Consider the following 22334-nt stretch of genomic DNA (forward strand, 5'->3'; position numbering starts at 1 on the left):
AAGAACAATACAAGTTCATTGTATATTTGTGTGGAGTAGTGAAATGTGTTTGTGGTCTTCAGTCTCCCTAGAGAGCTTTCTTTTGGATGCAAACTCTGTAACCTTACATATACGCAGTATGGTAGCAATGAGATAAAATATGACATAAAAGGGTTAGTTCATTGAAAAATCTAAATTATGTAATTAATAACTCGTGAGACCCCATTTATCTTTGGAACAGTTTTAGATATTTTAGATTTAGTCCTAGAGCTCTCAGTCCCTCCATTGAAACTGTGTGTCCATGTCCAGAAAGGTAAGAAAAACATCATCAAAGTAGTCCATGTGACATCAGAGGGTCAGTTAGAATTTTTTGAAGCATCAAAAATACATTTTGGTCCAAAAAATGCAAAACCTACAACTTTATTTATCATTGTCTTCTCTTCCGTGTCTGTTGTGAGAGAGTTGAAAACACAGCAGTTTGTGATAACCGGGTTTGCGAATGAATCACTCAATGTAACCGGATCTTTTTAAACCAGTTCACCAAATCGAACTAAATCGTTTTAAATGGTTCGCGTCTCCAATACACATTAATCCACAAATGACTTAAACTGTAAATTTTTTTAATGTGGCTGACACTCACTCTAAGTTAAAACAAACCAATATCCCGGAGTAATTAATTTACTCAAACAGTACACTGACTGAACTGCTGTGAAGAGAGAACTGAAGATGAACACCGAGCCGAAAAAAAGTTTCAAAAATGAAGTTGTACGTTTGAAGGAGTATTTTTGTTCCCAAAATACTCCTTCCGGTTTGTCACAAGTTTCGGAAAGTTTTTTTTCGAGTATGGCTCTGTGTGACGTTAGATGGAGCGGAATTTCCTTATATGGGTCCTAAGGGCACGTCTGCCGGAAGAGCGCGCGCTCCCGTATAGCAGAGCACTGAGAGCAGAGACATTCACTGATCAGAGCGAGTGCGTCGCGAAAAGTCACAAAATAAGTGTGTTTTTGGTTGCCAGGGCAAGACAACCCTGCACAGATTACCCAAAAAAAAAAAAAAACAGCATTAAGGGACCAGTGGATGGAGTTTATTTTTACAGAGCATCAACGGAGTTGTGCAAGTGTTTTTGTTTGTTCCCTGCATTTCGAAGATGCTTGTTTTACAAACAAGGCCCAGTTTGACGACGGATTTGCACATCGTTTATTTCTTAAGTATGATGCAATTCCAACGAAAAAGGGTCACGATCGTGTGTTGGAACCGCAGGCGGTGAGCAGAACTGCTTAAAATATCTCTGCCTCCTTGTTAGTGCGTCCGCCTCCCATGCCGGAGACCCGGGTTCGAGCCCCGCTTGAAGCGAGTCGTTGCTGCTGCTGCTCTCGTTCAGTTTCAGCCTCGGGATCTGATTCTGGATCATAAATAAACGGCTGAATCTGACTGTTAGCCATGGTTTGTTTTGGATGATGTTTTTTTTTTCCCCTCACGGTAATGTCACAACTTCCAAACGCTCTCAACGCAAAAGCCTACTGGCGCTCGTGATTCTTTAGCTCCGCCCACACGTCACGCCTCCAGCCTGTCGTGTTTTTCTGGGAAAAATCGGTACAGACTATCTTTCTCTTATGAATATAATAAAACTAAAGACTTTTTGGAGTTATGAAGGATGCAGTACTACTCTATAGGTACTCAAGATTAACAGGATACTGAGTGAAAACGAGCATTTTACCCCCCCTTTAAACTCTGTCCTGAAAATAAACGGGGATCTCACGGGTTTGGAACGACATGAGGGTGAGTTATTAATTACATTATTTTTATTTTTCAATGAACTAACCCTTTAAGGTTGACAGCAAAACAATAGCTCCATTTCCCAGTGAACAGTTAAATAAACAGAGATAAAATAAGCATTGTGAAGTCATTGTGAAAGTAAAAAAGAAGCATCTCCTTATTTCTCTCACAAGCATTCAGAGAGCTCACATTTAGTTTTACAATTCTGAATGAGTTTATTATATAACCTACATCCAAAAGTCTTGCAAAAGTTATGGAATATTTATTTTTGCCAGAGAATAGTCATTAAAAAAAATATCTTCAAATTTCACACTTTTTTTCTCTTAAATGCAAGTTTATATCTTAATTCTCTCTCTCACAATTCTGACTTTTATATAGACTCAGAATTGTGAGATAAAAGAATTAAGACATTATAAAATCAGAATTATTAAATATAATATCAGAATTGTAAAATTTAAATTCAGAATTGAGAGATATAAACTTGAAACTGCTAGAAAAACATATACTTTTTTTTTTCATTGTAGAAATAAGCTTCCATAGTGCTGAATTAAGAATCAGTAGTAACGTTTATTGATTTAATCAAATTATTAAATTAGATTTTACATCACAGGACCATTAAAATGAACAACTGAACAGAAGAAATGGCATATATAAGCATATAAAATACACTTTCCCTTCATAATTTGAGTATGTGATACGCACAACAAAGGACGATGAAAAATAAATGGTGATACTGACCTGTAACCCCCAGATAGATTTTTTCATGCCTTAAAGGATTTTTCTTATAGTAACAGATGTACAGTCCCTGGTCTGATAAACACACACTATGAATCACAAGAGAACAGTTTCCTGTCAGTCTCAGCTCTGTTCTGTTCCTGTACTCGAGTGCGATTTGGATGTCTTCTTGGTCATCATCTTTGTAGTAATTAACCACGAGTGCCTTATCAATGTTCTTCTGCCAGACCAGAAACGGAGGCCAGTCAGGAGGACACATGCAGGGAAGAGTTGCTGCTTCTCCAACAATAGCAATAACTTCAATGTGTGGGTGGTCTGTGGAGGAAATCACATCTGAAGTTTAATAAATATTATGGTATGGACTGTTTGATCTCCCACTGGTAGAGGTGGGGGAATTATTGTGGTTCACAATTTACAATTTAACATCAGCGCTGGGTGCATACCACAGTTTTCATCATCTAAATGCCTTGTTTTGAGCATCTCTGCCCCTAAAGCTTTTACCATCGCTACAGTCTTATCAACCACCAAAGGCAAATTAAGTCTTTTATGTCTGAATTTGCAGATTTGTTGTCAATGTTGTGTTTTAAATTCAAGAATGCCTTATCTTTACATACACACTGACCAAAATGACGGTGTGATGACTAAGGACTTTTTGTTTTTGTTGGACTGTTTTAACAACACATAACAAAGGCCACACATTAGACCACTGCAAATGATGCAGTTGTTTTACAGCTGTTTTCTGTTGAAATTAGTCTGTCAGATCATCTTGAAATTTTCTTTGACCTGGATCTGTCTCTGCCTCCTCTCTAATTTGGATTATTTTGCTCACTTGAAATCTAGCTGTGTCTCTATTGCTCGTTCTGCCATTTGTGTTCTAAGAAATCAGCTTCCCGTAAATTGGAGCACAAGTAGGGTAACTCAGGCCTGAATGTGTTTTATCAAGCTTGGAAAGACCACTTGAGAGAAAATAAAGCTGAAATTGAGTCTACCAGATCTGTTTATTTTTCTCAGATTATATATAATAATAAGAGTAATCCCAGGCATTTCTTTCATACTATTAACAGACTTCTTTAAGTTAAATGCCAACACTTCTCTACCTGTTTCAAATAAGTTGTGTAATGATTTTCTTATTTTCTTTAGTAAAAAAATGTACAATGTTTACAAAAAGCTGAAGCCGTTTCCTCAGTTTGCCTGTCTAGTGTTCATGGCACATTGTTTACAAGTTTTTTCTCAAATTGACTCTGAGCTGCTTTAGTGCTTACTAGGGAGGTATCACGTATGAAAGATACCCCTGCAAGTTTGATCCCTTCCCTACAAGCTTATTTAAGTCTTGTTTTAATCTGATTTAGATCTTATCTCACTGATCGTCAACAGTTTGTTTGTGCAGTAGGTAAACATCCAAAACACCCCTTCTACCGCCGTGGGTACCGCCGCCACGGCGTCTGTAAAGTGCATTTGAAGCTTTTGACCACTGAGTGGCGCTTTAACCAAGTTATCAAACAAGCACATCGAAGCACATTTTCGTAATTAGATGTCAGTTTTGTTGGCTTCAGTAACATTTACATTTATTCATTTAGCAGACGCTTTTATCCAAAGCGACTTACAGATGAAGACAGTGGAAGCAATCAAAAACAATAAAAAGAGCAATGATATATAAGTGCTATAACAAGTCTCAGTTAGGTTAACACACGATACGTAGCATGGGATTTTAAATAATATAATAAATAAAAAGAAAACAGATAGAATAAAAAAAAGAATAGAGCAAGCTAGATAGAGGTCTTTACACATACACACACACATATATATATATATATATATATATATATATATATATATATATATATATATATATATATAATTGCATAATAAATGAAAAGAAAAATAGAATACAAAAAGATTAGAAAGGTAGTTAGATTTTTTTTAAGAATAGAATTAGAATATTGAGTGATAAAGTTAGAGGGTCAAATAATGATGGAAGAGATGCGTTTTAAGCCGATTCTTGAAGATGGCTAAGGACTCAGCTGCTCGGATTGAGTTGGGAAGGTCATACGACCAGGAGGGAACATTTAATTTTAAGGTCCGTAAAAGTAACTTTGTGCTTCTTTGGGATAGCACAATCAAGCGATGTTCATTTGCTGAACGCAACTTCTAGAGGGCACATAGCAGGTGATCTAAACTGAGACTGGCTGAAACCTTGTTCAGATGAATTTTAGTCCTTTTGTGATTCTGTCAATTTTACACAGTTAATCAATTCTCCCACTTGTTTAAATCTTAAGTGCCATGAGAAATCCACCTTAATTGATTTAATTTTGACTAATGTCCCGCACAAATTTTCTGCTGTTGGTGTTTTTTTTGCAATTACCTAAGTGATCATTGTGTTGTTGCTGCTGTAAGAAATACTAAGATGCCTAAATGTAAACCTCACGTAATATGTAAGAGGAATCTCAAAAAATTTAATGAACAGGGCTTTGGCCATGATTTGTTTAATTGTGATTGGAGTAGAATAGAACTGATTCCAGATGTGGAGTCAGCCTGGATCTTTTTCCGGGATAGTTTTTTGCAAGTAATAAATAGACATGCCCCACTAAAGAGATTCAGAGTTAAGGGGCGGGACAATCCCTGGTTTTCCTCTGAGCTTGGAGATATTCTTCATGACCGCAATTTAGCTTGGGCCAAAGCAAGAAAAACGGGCTCTTCATCTGATTGGCTTGTTTATAGGCAGTTAAGAAATAAATGTTCTTCTTTTAATAAGAAAGCAAAATCTGACTTTTATCTGTCAGCCACTAATAACACCTTAAATGATCCCAGAAAATTTTGGAAGGCTATAAAATTACTTTCTTCAAACAAAGATAGTATTAATGTTCCTTCTTTTATTATGAAAGAGTCTGTAGTAGTTCATGACAAGCTGGAGATATTGAACCATTTTAATGAGTATTTTATTCAGTCTGGTTCTTTGTTTTACACTGCTTGTCCTTATACTGTGACACCTTGTAGAGATGTACCAGTCTCTACAAGTGTCTTCAATCTCAGGTATGAGATTGAGTTATGGTTGAAGTGCCTAACTTGATGGTGAAATTGTGATGGAAAGATGGGTTTGCTGGAATCACAAGCAGTTCTATCTTGGCAAGGTTGAGTTGAAGGTGATGGTCCATCATCCAGGAAGAAATGTCTGTTAGACAAGCTGAGATGCGAATAGCTACCGTCGGATCATCAGGATGAAATGAGAGGTAGAGTTGAGTGTCATCAGCATAGCAGTGGTATGAAAAACTATGTTTCTGAATGACAGAACCTAATGATGCCATGTAGACAGAGAAGAGAAGAGGTCCAAGAACTGAGCCCTGAGGCACCCCCGTAATCAGATGTTGAGACTTGGACACCTCACCTCTCCAAGATACTTTGAAGGACCTATCTGAAAGGTAAGACTCAAACAGCTGAAGTGTGGTTCCTGAGAAGCCATTTGCCAGTAGGGTTGATAGGAGGATCTGGTGATTAACCGTGTCAAAAGAAGCGGACAGATCAAGCAGGAGTACTGAAGATTTGGATTCTGCTCTTGCCAGTCTTAGAGCTTCAACAACTGAGAGCGAGGCCGTCTCAGTTGAATGTCCACTTCTGAAGCCAGAGTGGTTGCTGTCAAGGAGATTGTTGTGTGTGAGAAATGTAGAGACTTGTTTGAACACAGCTCTTTCAAGTGTTTTTGCAATGAAAGGAAGAAGAGAAACTGGTCTGTTGTTCTCTAAAAGAGAGGGGTTGTGGTTGGGTTTCTTAAGTAGTGGAGTTATACGTGCCTGTCTAAATGATGAGGGGAAAACACCAGTGTGGAGGGAAGTGATGATGATGTGAGTGAGTGCAGGTATAACTGCAGGAGAAATGGCTTGAAGAAGATGAGATGGAATAGGATCAAGTGGGCAAGTAGTAGGGTGATTAGAAAGGATGAGTTTTGAGACTTCTGCCTCAGAGAAGGAAGAGAAGGATAAAAATGAGTGTAAGTTCGCTGGTGATATGAGCTTGAATGATTGTGGTGTGGAAAATTGTGCACTAATGTGTTTAATTTTATTAATGAATAACGTTGCAAAGTCGTCAGCTATTAGAGATGAAGCAGGAGGGGGAGGACAAAGGAGTGAGGAAAATGTTTTAAAAAGCATGCGAGAGTTTGATGAATTGTTAATTTTGTTATGGTAGTATGTCTTTTTAGCAGAGGAGACATTAGTAAATGTAATGAAAGTAACAAAAAATGAAAGAAAAACACTATAGTTAAAATATTAAATATATTGAATATTTACAGATGAAAGTTTGGTACTTACGAAGTTATGTGCATTTCAAGCAGGATAAATGTCAAGCCTGTGCTTGAGTGTGATGATTGGGTTTTGGGAAAAAAGTATGTTTTATTGCACAAAAAGGGAAATACAAAATAAACAGTCTTGGGAGACAAACAAAACTAAAAGAGGGAACCGGATGAAACGGGAACTCGGAGGAACGAGAAGGTAAGGGGAAGTCTCGGGAGACGAGAACATATGACACATAGGGTAAGGACTCCATACAGACAACAGAGAAGGACAGCTATATATAGGGAGACTATTGACAAAGAATTGTCAGCACCTGTGCGATTTAATTGGAGTGCAATTACTGTGAAGACAGGACCAGACTAGCGGAATTAAAGTGCCTATGGTGAAGTGCCTAAGGAAAAGTGAGCTCACTAGGGAACACCCAGGAAAACAGAGACTGACAGCGTGACATTACCCCCTCCCCTACGGAGCAGCTCCCAGATTGCTCCACCTGAAACCCAGGAAAACCCAACAGAAAAAGAGGTAGGAGGGAGGTGAAGCGGCGGCGGACTAGGGGGAGGGACGGAGGGTCAGATTGCTTTGACAGATTGCTTGTGTTTCTGCCCTTACATGCAAAAATTTAGTTGCACTTATGACAACCACTGCATCTTATGACAACCACTGCATCCACTCTAGTGAAGTATAACCACACTTTGGAACGTTTTACTGTCTCCGCCATCGTCACTCTTTGTATTAAGCAGGAATTTTTGTACTGTAAGGGGCCATTTGCATATCGCGTCTAAAAACGCGTGGAAAACGCTAGGCACGCCGCTTTCTGATTTTTTCCCCAAATCCTTCGGGCACTTGCGCTCCTGAGGAGTCTGCCATTGCTAAGCAACCATGACCTGCTCTCTCCATGAAGACGCGGAAATTTCAGCAATGGATGAATGGATTTTCAGCACTAAAACTGGTTGCAGTAGCACTGCTACTAAATTAATAAAAAAATCCACATACAGCTATCAGCAGTTCCTTCATCTTGGCTGAACTTTCAACGTTGTTACGGAAAAGGTGAGGAAGTTACATGACCTGCGGTGCGCTTGCGGCATTCTGCGCCGTGTCACTTCCATTATGAGCGCGCATACCGTGCACCTGCATTTGAAATAACGAACTTGAGCACACAAAACACGCGATATGTGAACAGCCCCTTCGCGTGTGTGTGCGCCACACTCGTTCTTGTTGTGTGTGGGTGTGACTGACAGACAGCCTCCGCGACAAACGTCTTAATAATATCGCAAATTAGAAATGTTTGGTAGGATAAAATGTGCACGATAACATCATAAAGCAAATCTCTTCGCCATCGTCACTCTTTATTACTAAGCGGGAGTTTTCATACTGTTATGTCTGTGCGTATTCCGCGCTCGTTGTGGTGTGTGTGTGTGTGTGACTGACAGACAGCCTCCACGACAAATGTCTTAATATGATCGCACATTAGAAATTTTTGGTGAGATAAAATGTGCACGATAACATTATTAAGCAAAAATATATAGTACATTAATTTTTTCCCCTCCAGTACCGAAAGCAGAACCGGTACCGTCAGATCTTACTGATATTATGGTCTTTCATAATTTAGCCCCGGGGCCAGTTTAATACTGGGATTCGGTACCCGTTCCTAGATTTGATGCATTTAAAAGGTGTGCAGTATTATTTATATTATATGAATTAAGTGTTATATTATTCAAAAGAAATTGTGGTTTACTTTGCATCGGAGCATTAAAAGTGGTAGCCTATTTTAGGGGGGTAGGCTATATGGATTAATATGCAAAATGTCAATATTTTCATATATTATGCCTATATTTTAATTTATATTTTAAAATTACTTTAATAATACAAAATGCATTTTTGTTATTCATTACCTGTCCTTTATTTTGACAAATAACTTCTTGGGAAAAAGACATTTGTCTGTAAACTGTATTTGTCTGTAAACTACATTAACACTCAATATACACAAATAAGTGGCTATAATGTGTATTCTATTATGTTATAGAAGTTTGTCTATAAAGATTTGCTCTTGTAATCATTTGCACACAAATGGATCGAAAGAGCTTCCACAACACTGTGTGAGGTGATGCAGTATGGAGCACAGTTTTGGGTGTTGTCACAGATTGGCCAGGCTCAGCCACCACCCAATCACAGTTACACAGAGTACTGATTTCATGCACCTATTTGGAATTACATTCTTATCAAGATTCATACAAAAGCACACACCTCTCCTCACTCCAGTGTCCGGTCTCATTCATACGAAAAGGAGTCTCTAAGCTATCCTTGTGATACATTGAACTAATGAAATAACTAACTAAATAAATAACTAACTACCTACCTAGATGTTGCACTTATCTGCTCTGTTTCCTCCAGTGTGTTCTCCAGCACCCTTCTCTGGCTTGGTGGAGGAGTGCAACGGATTTCTGCTGCAGTGTTCACTCGCACTGGAGATGCAGCCACATCTTTATTCAACGGATAAAGCCAAGATTGTGCCATATCATATCCCTGCTGATGAGGCGAAAACTCCAGTGAGCAAAGCCCATCTGGTCCCAAGCAAGTACTGTATCTCAATCTCTTAATAATTGTATTGCACCTTTCCGAGAAGTCTTTGGTAGACCGGCAGGATATACCTCTGTCTTTGAACAGTTATATCACCTCTGTCAAGGTTCTCTGTCCAAAAACATTTATGCCCTCAAGTTAAAAACTTGCGGCTGGAATGAGTGCGCACTTCTCACCACTTACCGGCAGGGACCAGAGCCAAGAGTGCAGCTTGAGCTCGCAGCCTAAGATGATTCCTGTGGCTTGGAATGATTTATACAGCTGTCTATCTGATGTGCTACTTGTATGCAGTCTTGCATTGGAGAACATCAACTCTCACCATACACTCCACTCCTTCACTGGCCAGACACCATCAGCCATCCAGAACCATGTCATGAACCAATGCTAGTAAACGGCATTCAATTCTCCTTGTGGGAGTGGCAGAGATGGCTGATCCAGAGCTTATGTCTGTAGTGTGGAGCTGTGGGGCATGTAATCTCAGCATGCTTAATTCGTCCACCACGACCTATGGTGAGTGTCATCAAACCATCGATAATTAATATGCAGCCCCTCACCTCTGTTGTAAAACTAAATGCCTCCGGTATCTCCTTTCCAGTACAGGCCCTCTTCGACTCTGGATCAGCTGGGAACTTCATCTCAAGGAATCTACGCAAGCTCAATCTCTCGAAAAAAATTACCTACCATGTCCAATCGGTGACCGGAATACCCCTCAGCCTAAGACTTATGTGTCACAGTGTGGGTTCTCTTCATGTACAAGTGGGACAATTACATGAAAAAACACTACATCTCCTAGTTCTGGAAGATTTCACCGATGTGATCCAAAGTGCAACACTATCCCATCATCTCCTGGAGAACTGGTGAGGTCCTGAAGTGTGGCAGTCATCACCTCCTCCCTCTGAAATTATCACACTCAATTCTACGTCCATTAAGACATCAAAAACACTCAGTCAACATTCCAATCTGTTACGCCCCCTTCAGCGATGTATTTTGGCCAAAGAAAGCAATAGATCTGATTCTGGGTGAGACAGTGCCCCAAGGAAATAGTTAGCCGTTATCACTCCCAGAACAGAAATCCATGGAGGAATATATAGAGGAAGCTTTACATTAAGGCTATATCCATCTTTATACATCCCCTGTTGCATCAAGCTTTTTTCTTTTTGGCCAAGAAAGATGGAGTTTTGAGGCCTTGTATTGATTACTGAGCACTAAATATAAGAGTACAGTCAAATTTCACTATCCATGTCCCCTTGTCCCAGCAGCATTGGAACATCTCTGTTGAGCCCACTAACCAAGTTAGACCTCCACAGAATGTACAAATTCATCTGGATACGTGAGGGGGGCAAATGGAAGACCGCATTTGTGATCGCTACTTGACACAATGAGTATTTCTCTATGCCATATGGAAAGGTGTGTTTACCCCTCTGTATTTCAGGATTTCATGCATGAGGTACTCCAGGAGCATCTACACAGGTCCATCCTAATCTACATTGTTGAGATTCTAATCTACTCCCAGAGGATGGCCGAACATCGCCCACCACATTGCAGAGGTCCTGAAATGCCTGAGAGAATTCCATCTATTCCTCAAAGCTGAGAAATGTTCCTTCCATCAGTCCTTTGTGCTGTGGATGTATCATCGATAACTGGCCAGTTCCAACCACCATAAAGGAACTCCAGCACTTCCTAGGATTTTCAAACTTTAATAAACGATTCATTTACAAATACAGCTCCATAACCAGTCCACTCACTAGTCTGTTAAGTTTCAAAGCCTAAATCTCGGTCCAGGTCACCAGCGGCCACTAAAGCCTTTGAAGTCCTCAAGAAAGCTTTCATTTTTGCACCTCTCCTCATCCATCCAGACCCCAACAGGCCCTTTATTGTGGAAATTAAGAGCCGTGTTTTCCCAACAGCAGGGGACTCCAGTCAAACTCCATCCATGTGCCGCCTGGCAGAGAGAAATTATGATATAGGCAACAGTGAAATCCTTGCTATTAAGTTAGCCCTGGAGGAATGGGTGCATTTGTTGTAGGGGACACAACATCCATTCAGTGTCCTCAATGACCATAAAAACCTGCAATATCTGCAAGACACCAAGAGACTTAATCCTCTTTTTGACTAGATTCAATTTTACCGTTTCCTATCTTCCAGGCCCCAAAAATGTGAAAACAGGGGTTCTCTCTCATCTTCATGCTCCTGAAGAGGTCAGTCCATTAGTCCACAGTCCCGGAATCCATTCTCTCCCAGGAAATCATTGTAAAGCCCATCCAATGGAACCCTAATCCAGCCACCTCTTCCAATGCCCCAAGGAACACTCCACCAGGCTGTCCATAATGATTGCAATATGTCACCAGAGCAGAACGCACTCCTGATTCACTCCACTGAGACTTCTCTGGTCACTGGCCACCCAGGGGCCAACAGCACCATCTTGCTGCAGAAAGATCGCTTCTGGTGGCCCATTATGGCCAAGGATGTGAAAAGGTTTGTCCAGGGCTGTTCCGACTGTGCCATTTGCCAAGAGACCACACCACCTACCATCTGGTAAACTTCTTTCACTGCGCATTCCCAACCACCATTGGTCACACCTAGGAGTTTGCTTCATCACAAATCTGCCTGCCACGTATGGTAACACATGTGTTCTAGTAGTCATTGATTGATCATTGATCCTGCTGTCTTCTCCCCCTCAAAGGTCTACCCCAGAGATGGAAACCGCTGATATCATGTTTAACAATATCTTCAGATATTACAGAATCCCAGAAGACATTGTTTCAGACCGTGGTCCACAGTTCATTTCCAGGGTATGGAAGGCCTTGTTCTCCCTCCTAAGTGTGACCATAAGCCTCTTGTGATGATGCCATCCCCAGTATGGCCACCAGAACTCTTGGATCCAGTTCCTAGGCTGGGCAAAATAAGCACAGAACTCACTTCACCGGCCATCCACTGGTCTCACTCCCTTCCAGTGCATACTCAATTACCAGCCTCCCCTATTCCCCTGGTCTGGGGAACAGTCTGATGTCCCATCAATCAATTACTGGTTCAGAGAGAGCGAGAGGGTCTGGGACGCGGCTCACCATCAGCTTCAGCAGGCAGTGCGCAGAAGCAAGACGACAGCAGAACTTTGAAGGGCTGAAACTTCAAAACTTCCTGCCTGTTGTTCTTACCTCCTATGTTTCTTCCAGTGTGTATTGCCATTACCATGTGCAACTTTGCTGTTAATATGCAAAAAGTTTGTACTCCAATCATCTGTGTGAGTCTCCTTCCGTAACCGGTGTGAGTGAGGTTTGTTTTCTTTTGTAGACTGATGTATTGTTTTCCAATAACAACCCCCTCAGCCATATAGGTTCAGCCAGAGATGGGCATAAATACATGATAACAACCCCCTCAACCATATAGGTACAGCCAAGTTGGGTGTCACTGACCAATGATGGACAGCTCAGTTGGCTGACTTTGAGATTAGGTATGTGTCAGGTTGTAGCGTTCGGAATCTGGATGCCTTGTTTAGAAAAACTCTACCTTCAAGGGAGGTTGTCCAATGGCTGACGCCAGAGTTGGCTATCCCAGAGCGGATAGCTCAAGTAGCCCAGGCCCAGGATTTGTCTGGAAAAGATATACGGGGTTGGGGTTGGTGTTCATGAGACCAATCCTCATATTGCACAACTCCTAAGGTTTTGGTGATGACAGGCAAACATGGGAGGAGCGTAGTCAGTTGCCCAAACTAGGCTTGCTGCGATAGATGGTGATACCGGTGTTAAGCCGCAACAGTGGTTATGTCACTGTGGCACCAACCCCCACCATTGTTTAGATTTATTTATAGTAATTAATATAATTTAGTTCAGTAAAAGAACAGACACTACAATTTAAAAACAGAACGTGGCTGCTCAATGAAGTGTGCCGAACAACAATCATATCACAGACCGGATTTCATTTCTTCAGTGAGGAGAGGGAGTCGATTGATGACTAATATGAGGCAGGGCAACAACTTACTGCATGATGGACCCTAGATAATATCCCTAAAATTCAAGATATCAAGAAATTTTGTCTCATATTTACATCACATAGTTAAGAAATATCACACAAGCTGTAGGCTAAATGCAATATCACATGAGTGCAAATGTGATACTTATACAACAGTTCATTAAGAAGTTAATATTGTGTTATTTAATATTATATTGTATATTAATATAAAGACAAATCAGAACTGTTCATCCCTGAGCAACCCATAGCGGCATTTCTTTTTTAATCCACGTTTTGAACGAATTTGGTGAACCATTTACCTTGTTGAACCATTGGCCATTGGCACATTGACTTTGAAGTGGGGCTGCACAGACCGATCAGTGTATGACATTAAAGTACCGCGAGAGCGATTCAAAAGCACAGAGTCGTCTGCTCTCAAAGATATTGAGGTACTTTGATGTACGTCTGATGGTGATGATCCGCTTCAAGTTGAACAAGCCTAATGATTCAATGAACAATTCATAAAGAACCCTTTACTTCACTCCTAAATGAATTAGCCATTTAAACAAATCAAACTAGTGAACAAATGACTCGACTTAATCATTAAGACATTTACCACCACATACTGGAAGTTTTAGTTTATTATTTAGAGTATCGTTTTATTAAAGAAGTGTGTTTTACATTATACTCCTCTACGTCCGCTACGTTCTCAAAACTCAGGCAATTTGATAATACCTAGAATATCAAAATCAACTGCGGGCGGCAGATCCTTTTCCTATTTGGCGCCTAAACTCTGGAATAACCTACCTAACATTGTTCGGGAGGCAGACACACTCTTGCAGTTTAAATCTAGATTAAAGACCCATCACTTTAACCTGGCATACACATAACATACTAATATGCTTTTAATATCCAAATCCGTTAAAGGATTTTTAGGCTGCATTAATTAGGTAAACCGGAACCGGAAACACTTCACATAACACCGTACTTTCTACATCATTAGAAGAATGGCATCTACGCTAATATTTGTCTGTTTCTCTCTTGTTCCGAGGTCACCGTGGCCACGAGATCCAGTCTGTGTCCAGATCAGAGGGTCACTTCAGTCACCCGGATCCAGTACGTATCCAGACCAGATGGTGGATCAGCACCTAGAAAGGACCTCTACTGCCCTGAAAGACAGCGGAGACCAGGACAACTAGAGCCCCAGATACAGATCCCCTGTAAAGACCTTGTCTCAGACGACCACCGGGACAAGACCACAGGAAACAGATGATTCTTCTGCACAATCTGACTTTGCTGCAGCCTGGAATTGAACTACTGGTTTTCGTCTGGTCAGAGGAGAACTGACCCCCCAACTGAGCCTGGTTTCTCCCAAGGTTTTTTTCTCCATTCTGTCACCGATGGAGTTTCGGTTCCTTGCCGCTGTCGCCTCTGGCTTGCTTAGTTGGGGTCATTTCATCTACAGTGATATCATTGACTTGATTGCAAGTAAAAACAAACACTATTTCCACTGAACAGAGATGACATCACTGAATTCAATGATGAACTGCCTTTAACTATCATTTTGCATTATTGAGACACTGTTTTCCAAATGAATGTTGTTCAGTGCTTTGACGCAATGTATTTTGTTTAAAGCACTATATAAATAAAGGTGATTGATTGAAGAAATAATTTAATATTTTCTTAGTAATAATAATAAAATTAAGAAAATTGATTAAAGTAAAAATTCACCCAACCAAAAATGACAAGTCTGTCATCCTTTACTCAAATGGTCCAAAAGAGTATATAATACATTTGATCAAACAAAATATTTCTTGCTGAACCTACTTTTTGTAATCTACTTTCTGTTTGATGCTTTGCACAACATTGACTTTACATTATCTATTCAGAGTAATTTCTCCAAACTTTTTGTGCGATTAATTAATCACCACATCTTGTAATTAAATTGATATACATTTTAATCACTTAACATACTTATTTATTTTATTTGACATCAAGGTGAGACGTGCCTCCAAGCTACCTATTTAAATTTTATGTAAGTTAATTGTTATTTTATATTATGTATAGCCTGCCCTATTGCATGGTGTATTTTTATAAATTTTCTTAATAAATGTTATAAAGGCTAAAGTGAGTTTGATGTTGTATTTTGTTGTTGTATTCAAGCAATTGAATTGCCGCTAATTTGACCATGCATGCCGTTTTTACAAGCTATTTAAAAGTGAAGGAAAGTGAGGTAAAGAGGGAACGCCCTCACCCTCATGGTGATACTTGTATTATCGGTGTTGTCACACGTCGATTAACCAGTGGGGAACTTTTCTCACCATCACAGCCCTAGCCTAAACCTGTGGTTACAATACTTTGGCAGTGGAACTGTTTTGGTGGAGAAGGAGGGAGTCAAGAACCACCAAGTATATCGTCCAGATGGAGGTGAATACATTTTTTAGGTTTTAATGCCAATAATAATGAGGGACGAAGTTCTGAGGCAGTTACACCAGCAGCACGGACACCAGGGTGTGGGACAGACCAAAGAACTTTTGTGACAATGGTGTTATTGGCGGGATATATTATTTGAGACTGCGCAATGGTGTCAGATGGTGAAAGATGCAAGCATGCCAAGGGCCTTCCTTCAAATTACAGTAGTTTCCCGGTTGAATGAAATTTTAGCTATTGATTGTACAATTTTGGAGCCTTCTCAGTAGCGTTGTGCCAATAGATGATATTATCGTGTTTCAACAATAGTCAGAGTAATCGGCGATTTTTGGCTCATTCTCCTATTAATGTATTAAATTATAATAATAATAATAATAACTATTTTATTTTTATTAGGCGACCTAATATAATTCGGCTATTAAACTGCCCAGCTATTTCACTTTAACACCGCATTTCGCACGCGCAAATGAAGATTGGAGTCTATAGCCGATGAAGGAGTCTCCATCCACAAACAGATGTACATCGTCTGCAGATATAAGGTATTTCATTGCACTATAACAAGTAATCTGAACGGCCTATATATGTGCAATATTTTAAACGAGTCCTCACTAACTGAGTTTAATGCCACAGTTATGTTAGAATGCATCTCATTCTTGTTACTGAGGCGGTGCGTCAGGCTCATCATCAGGCTCGCGGTCCGGAACACTATATGACTGATGCATAAGTTAAATTCAGCTTTACTCCAAATAAATGAAATTACCTGTTTTGAATATTTTATATTTAACATGTTCGTTTATGTCCAATATTAGTGTTAAGCTGCTGGACTTTAAATTAAATCTACTATTGATTTTTACCATTGACTGATTTTGCAGAACATTAAGACTGATAACTTCCTTGTGCAGATGCGGCAAATTTGTCACAGGACGCGCGATATGACAATTGCATCCGACTATATATGAACTAGCTGTTTTAAATACAGTATTGTCATATTTAACGTTAGTTTATCAGTACGTTTAAAAGTATATATTTTTAATTATTGGTGATTCCATAGGCTCTCTCACATGCACCTGCGCAGTTTAAAACACCAAATAGTTATGCTATGACAAGAACAAGAGTCTCTCTCTTGCTCCACCATGCAGGCGGACACTGTGGTGCAGGTTTTGGTGTCTGAATCGTTCTGTCGGATCGGTGTCCCAAGCCGCATCCATTCAGATCAGGGATGAAACTGAAGCAGCTCTCATTTACCAGCTTTTCTTTTTGTACTGTATTGAAAAGTCTCGCACTATGGTTTATTAGGAAGTTACATGACCTTGTGCACTCACTGCCAGGTTCTCAGAAAGGAGATTGGCCTGTGTGTCTTTCTCAAGTGCTGTTTTCATATAAAATCACTCCTCATTAGAGTACTTGGGAGTCCCCACTTTTCTTGATGTTTGGTCAGGAGCCACGGCTCCCTGTTTATTTTCTTTTTTAGGGATGATCCAGTAGCTGGAGGCTGGCTGTGTGCAGAGGTGGGTTTTGGGTTTTAAGACTAACTTGTTTAAGACTTAACTACTAATTAACTTGTAAGCACAAAACACAAGATACTTGTCTTTTCAATATGAATAAGACTTTATTAGATAAATTAAAACATATACACTAATCTAACACATAAACACATGCATTCACACAAGTTACAGTAAGATAGAAAGTAAGGGAAGAATGAGTTTAACCCTCTGATGGTCTTCGTTTCCTGTCCACACTCGTGTTTTTTTGGGGTCTTTTAATGTTTTTACTCAACATTTGTGCAGTTTTTGGAGGATTTATGATATATTTAAAATTTCTATAAATAAATAAATAAATATTTATTTAAATAGGCTTTTTACAAAAAAAATAAAAAATAAAAACAGCATTTGATGTAAAATTCACTTTATAAAAGACCCAGATTTCTAACTTTCATTCATGGGGATAACATGGATAATTTTAAATGATTTAATGTAACATTTATACCCATTTTTTGGAAAATGCAGTAAAAAAAAAAAAAAAAAAAAAAAAAATCACTTTAACCACTAGATGGCTATAGAGCTCCACTATATGCTATTTGCTATTTGACTACCTGAAAGATATCTTTTCACAAGTTGGATTCAGTTGGATTCCTATCTAAATATTATAAAATCACAATTATAACAAAAATAAAATATTTTTTGTCAAAGTTTAGAATTTTTTTTTACTGAAAAAAAAACAGTTTTTCAATAATGTTACATTACAATGCTTTGCAGGCAGTAAGCATGGTAAACCGCATGACTTCTGTAGACGGGGTTGGAGCAGGTTTGTGTGTGTTTGTGCGTGCTAAATTGTTTTGTCCCATCCTGTCATCTCTCTCTCACTCTCTCTCCCTCTTTGGTGGTTCTGCATTTTGCATGATATTTTTTAAATAATTATAAGAGAGCAGTTGTTTTATAACCTCACAAGTGTGTGTGTGTGTGTGTGTGTACACACTGTCGGTGTCAGTGTCACCACTTTATATTTGAGTTGGTTCTGCATTTTGGATGATTTTATTTGACAAATGATAAGAGAACAGTTTTTATAGTCTCAAAAATGTATTCCTCTATATGTGTGTGTGTGTGTGTGTGTGTACGCGTGTTGTGAGCAATATAATTTATCATTGTGGATGTTTTTTGCATTGGTGGAAGTGTGCCACTTTATTTGTGCCATTTCTGTCGATTTGTTCTGCGTTGTTTCTGATTTTGATGATGAATTTAGTCTTATTTTGATTGTGGCGTCTCACCACGAGTGTCACAAATTTTGTCGCGCTAACATAAAAACAGATATCATTCGAATTCATTTTTTTTTTTTTTTTTTTTTGTAGATCTAGAAAGTGTTGAGAGCCGTAGAAGGTTTCATACCATTTGGACAAAGGGGAAAAATTTTTTTTAATTTGAGCAAAAGTCATTTGGGGTCAAAAAGACCCCGAAGACCATCTGAGGGTTAAGAGAATGAAAATGTGAAATGTATTACTGCTAAATACAATTGTACCTGCAAAACACTGTTTATTTTTGTTTGTGTATTATGTGTATTTGAAATGTGTATCTTTGTTCTATTTTTTTCTTTTAATAACAAAGATAAAATAATGACAAATATTTTTATGATTTCAGGTGGCTAATTGAGCAAAGTGCTTCCATTTATTTTATTATTAGTAGTATTAGTTCAAGATTGAAATAAAAATATCAGATTGACATCGGTATCGGAAGTAAAAAGTGGTATCGGGACATTCCTAGTGTTAATGTTTATGTTTTGATGCTCCGGCCGGACAGGGCATCACAATATGTTAAGGGGCATAACATTTGCGCCACATGCTTGACGTATTCGGCCAATCACAATGCACTGGATAGCTGGCCAATCACAGCACACCTCTTTTTTTTCAGAACGATAAGCCTTATAAAAATCAATGCGTTTCAGAAGGCGGGACATAGAGGAGAAACAATACTGTACAGTGTGTGGAAAATAATGTTTTTTGAACCTTAAACTGCATAAACACATTTCATTACACTAAATACTCAAAATAATGTTTTTTTTTGCAGCATCATATGACCCCTTTAAAGGATCAGTGTGTCATGTAATATTCCCATATAAACTTAAACAGCCAGTTAAAAAGAATTGGTATAGTAAAACTCACTAATTCACGAGATCAATACATCCTTTATTGAACCTCTTTGTAGAGTTTAATGTGTCCTTGTGTCAAAATGCTGAATCACTTTAATCACTTCTTACAGCCCTTAATGACAACAGCGTCATTCACAGCGGGCAGAGTGTCACATTAATCAAAGGGGAAGTTCAAGCGATAATGAGTAGGAAAGGATTAAGCTGCATTGATTACTTTTATGCCACTGATCAGGCTTTTATATGTACTTTGGGGTAACAAAGGGTTTAATAGGGTTGACTGAAATAATAATGCAATAATATATTACAGGTCCTTCTCAAAAAATTAGCATATTGTGATAAAAGTTCATTATTTTCCATAATGTAATGATAAAAATTTTTGCATGTTGAATGTTAACTTAAAATGTGAAAAGGCAGCCATTCACACGGAAATCTTTTTTGTGTTTGTGCGTTTTTTCAGGTGTTTCCCTATAATGTGAACATGCAATGGATGTCTTTGACAAGTCATCCCAGCTTTTCATTTTTTCTGTTTGCATTTCAATAGGTCCATGTGTTAAAAAGTAACCGTGAAGCTTCAGTTTCAGATTGATCTGATGTTTATATTATACCTGTCATTTGTTCATCAGCACACTTTTACTGACTGACCCACACACTCGCACAGAAAATGCACTAGGAAGCTAAAGTAATTGCACAGCTACCACATTCATACACAACAGTCAGAACAATAACTCCCATGGCCAAAAGATGGTACTTTTTGATAGACTACTTTGTGTCTGTGTGTCCAGACTACATTTTAGATAAATATTTGTAACCTAGAAGTGAGCCAAATCTGTCAAAACCTCTCATTTGTTAGTTATCATTTGTTAAAATATATATATATATATATATATAATAAATAAGTAAATACATTTTCTGTATAGGCGTGCATATACTGTGTGTGTGTGTGTGTGTGTGTGTGTGTGTGTGTGTGTGTGTGTGTGTGTGTGTGTGTGTGTGTTTCTGTCTATACATTTGATTTAGCTGATTATGAATTTTATTTTTAGGAATAGGCTCAACAATCCAAATGGCCTACAATAATGAAACATAACAGGTCCTACTTTTAATTCTATTTATCTATCTGTCTGTCTATCTATACATACATATATAGGCTACATTTGAGATCGTTGATTATGAATTTTAGGCTTACTAAAGTAGACCTCCGTAGACTCATATCATCAACTCTCTCTCTCTCTATCTCTCTCTCTCTCTGTACATTTATATGTATTTATTTACAAGGTTTCAAGGTTATTTTATAGTGGCTTTCTACTTAAAAATATGGAAAATAATATATCATTTACAAACATTGCAGAATTAAAGATGAATATATCGATACTCACCGCTGCACGAGCATGTCGATAACAGCATAAACGCAACTGAAAATCCTGTGAAACGAACAGATCGAATTCCATGGGCAAACGTCATCCTGGTGCTTTTCAAACAGTCTGTTCGCATAACAATAGGTCCTTATGTCTTCATAAACTTGACCGTGAAGCTTCAGTTTCAGAATGAGCTGATGTCTACATTATACCAGGCTTGTCAGAGATATTTTTTCAGCAGCACACTTTCACTCGCACATATGTGCTCGACAGCGAAAGTAACAGCCACTAGTACATTCCTTACATGGCACTCCGTAGACTCACGTCCAACCAGTGGAAGCTTACTCACATTAAACTGATTGGTTCAATGGGAATTTTTTTTTTTTTTTTTTTTTTTTTGTGGGTGTGTAATGAAGTAGGCTGCTACTTCATAAATAGCATAACTGTCAACTGTAACAACTTAGCAGCTTGTTAACCTGTTTTTATGGTTATAACTTTTCTTCTGAATATTCTCACGTTCAAAAACGTTTTATTCATTCCCACAGAAATGTGCAGAAAATGCAGGATTCATATTTCAACCAACTTTTGCAACTTAACATTTACAGATACTGGTCCATATGGAGATTTGATTTGATTAATTTGACTCTGATGTCTCTTTAAGAGGTTAAACATAAAATATAATTCGTTTTGGGTAAATCTAACAGGTAATCTTTGGTCTGTATTCAGTTAATATGTTAAAATGAAAATAAAAAGAGGCAATTGATATATTTGTAATGGCTGTATATACAATTCCCTGAACCAAGTGCATTTCTGCGGCTTTTCATATATGTTTAAATGAAAACAAAATTTCATTTTATTGCAAATATACTACATGAAGAAAATTGCCGTAACCAAGGCGAGCTGACTGATGTTCAAGTACGCTGCTGTTTGCAGTAGGCTATTACCGATTTAGCGCCTTTGGGAACATATCACTCCCGAGTTGAATAAGTAAAGTCTGAACTACCGAAGTCCCAAATGTGCGTAACTTACTTTGTATTGAGAAACATCTGCCTAATCTTCCTTGTACTTAAGACCATGGTAGGAACAGAGAAAGCAACAGGTCTGAGGAGGAAAAAATTCCTGGTACAATTGTTCTGGGTAATTTTGGTGGAAACGATGCACAATTGAGCAAAGTGCTTCCATTTATTTTATTATTATTCAAGAATAAAATAAAAATATTGGATTGATATCGGAATCAGCAAATAGCCAAAGCTGCATTGGTATCGGTATGGTAAGTGAAAAAGTGGTATCGGGACATCCCAGGCCCGAATGCAGGATGAAATTACTGAGGGGGCATGTGAAATTGTTAAGGGGGCTTAACTTTATTACACCATCAATGATTAATACACACTGAGATCTCGCTTTGCAACGACAGATTTTTAAATACAGCGCTCCCTAAAACACTCCATATGCAACTGCAGGTAACCAGAGACTAGTAAATTTTAAACAGTGTAATGATGATAGATCATGTCCTACACCTTTTTAGAAGAGCTGCAGTCTCCTTGATTTGGCACTGAATCACTTAAGTTTAAAATATTCTAACTGACTCACGACAGTAAGATTTTTCGAGGGCGAC

At 38.6% G+C, this 22334-nt stretch overlaps 1 protein-coding gene across 4 annotated transcripts in view; it reads right to left on the reverse strand.

The window, feature by feature from the left end:
• LOC128014841 (butyrophilin subfamily 3 member A2) overlaps nucleotides 1-21051 on the reverse strand; it is a 54775-nt gene extending 33724 nt beyond the window's left edge. The window contains exons 1-2 of one of the 4 annotated variants that reach the window (XM_052598525.1): nucleotides 20741-21050; nucleotides 2494-2805 (exon numbers count right to left, since the gene is read on the reverse strand). In XM_052598525.1, coding sequence (XP_052454485.1) covers nucleotides 2494-2805; nucleotides 20741-20855 — 427 coding nt within the window. In that variant the 5' untranslated portion in view covers nucleotides 20856-21050. Of the gene's footprint in view, nucleotides 1-2493; nucleotides 2806-20740 lie in introns of all 4 variants that reach the window. The other 3 variants (XM_052598540.1, XM_052598532.1, XM_052598516.1) reach the window with 3 other exon arrangements.
• Between the last annotated feature and the right edge of the window lie 1283 nt (nucleotides 21052-22334).

This window comes from Carassius gibelio, chromosome A1, assembly GCF_023724105.1.
Source record: "Carassius gibelio isolate Cgi1373 ecotype wild population from Czech Republic chromosome A1, carGib1.2-hapl.c, whole genome shotgun sequence".
NCBI lineage: Eukaryota > Metazoa > Chordata > Actinopteri > Cypriniformes > Cyprinidae > Carassius > Carassius gibelio.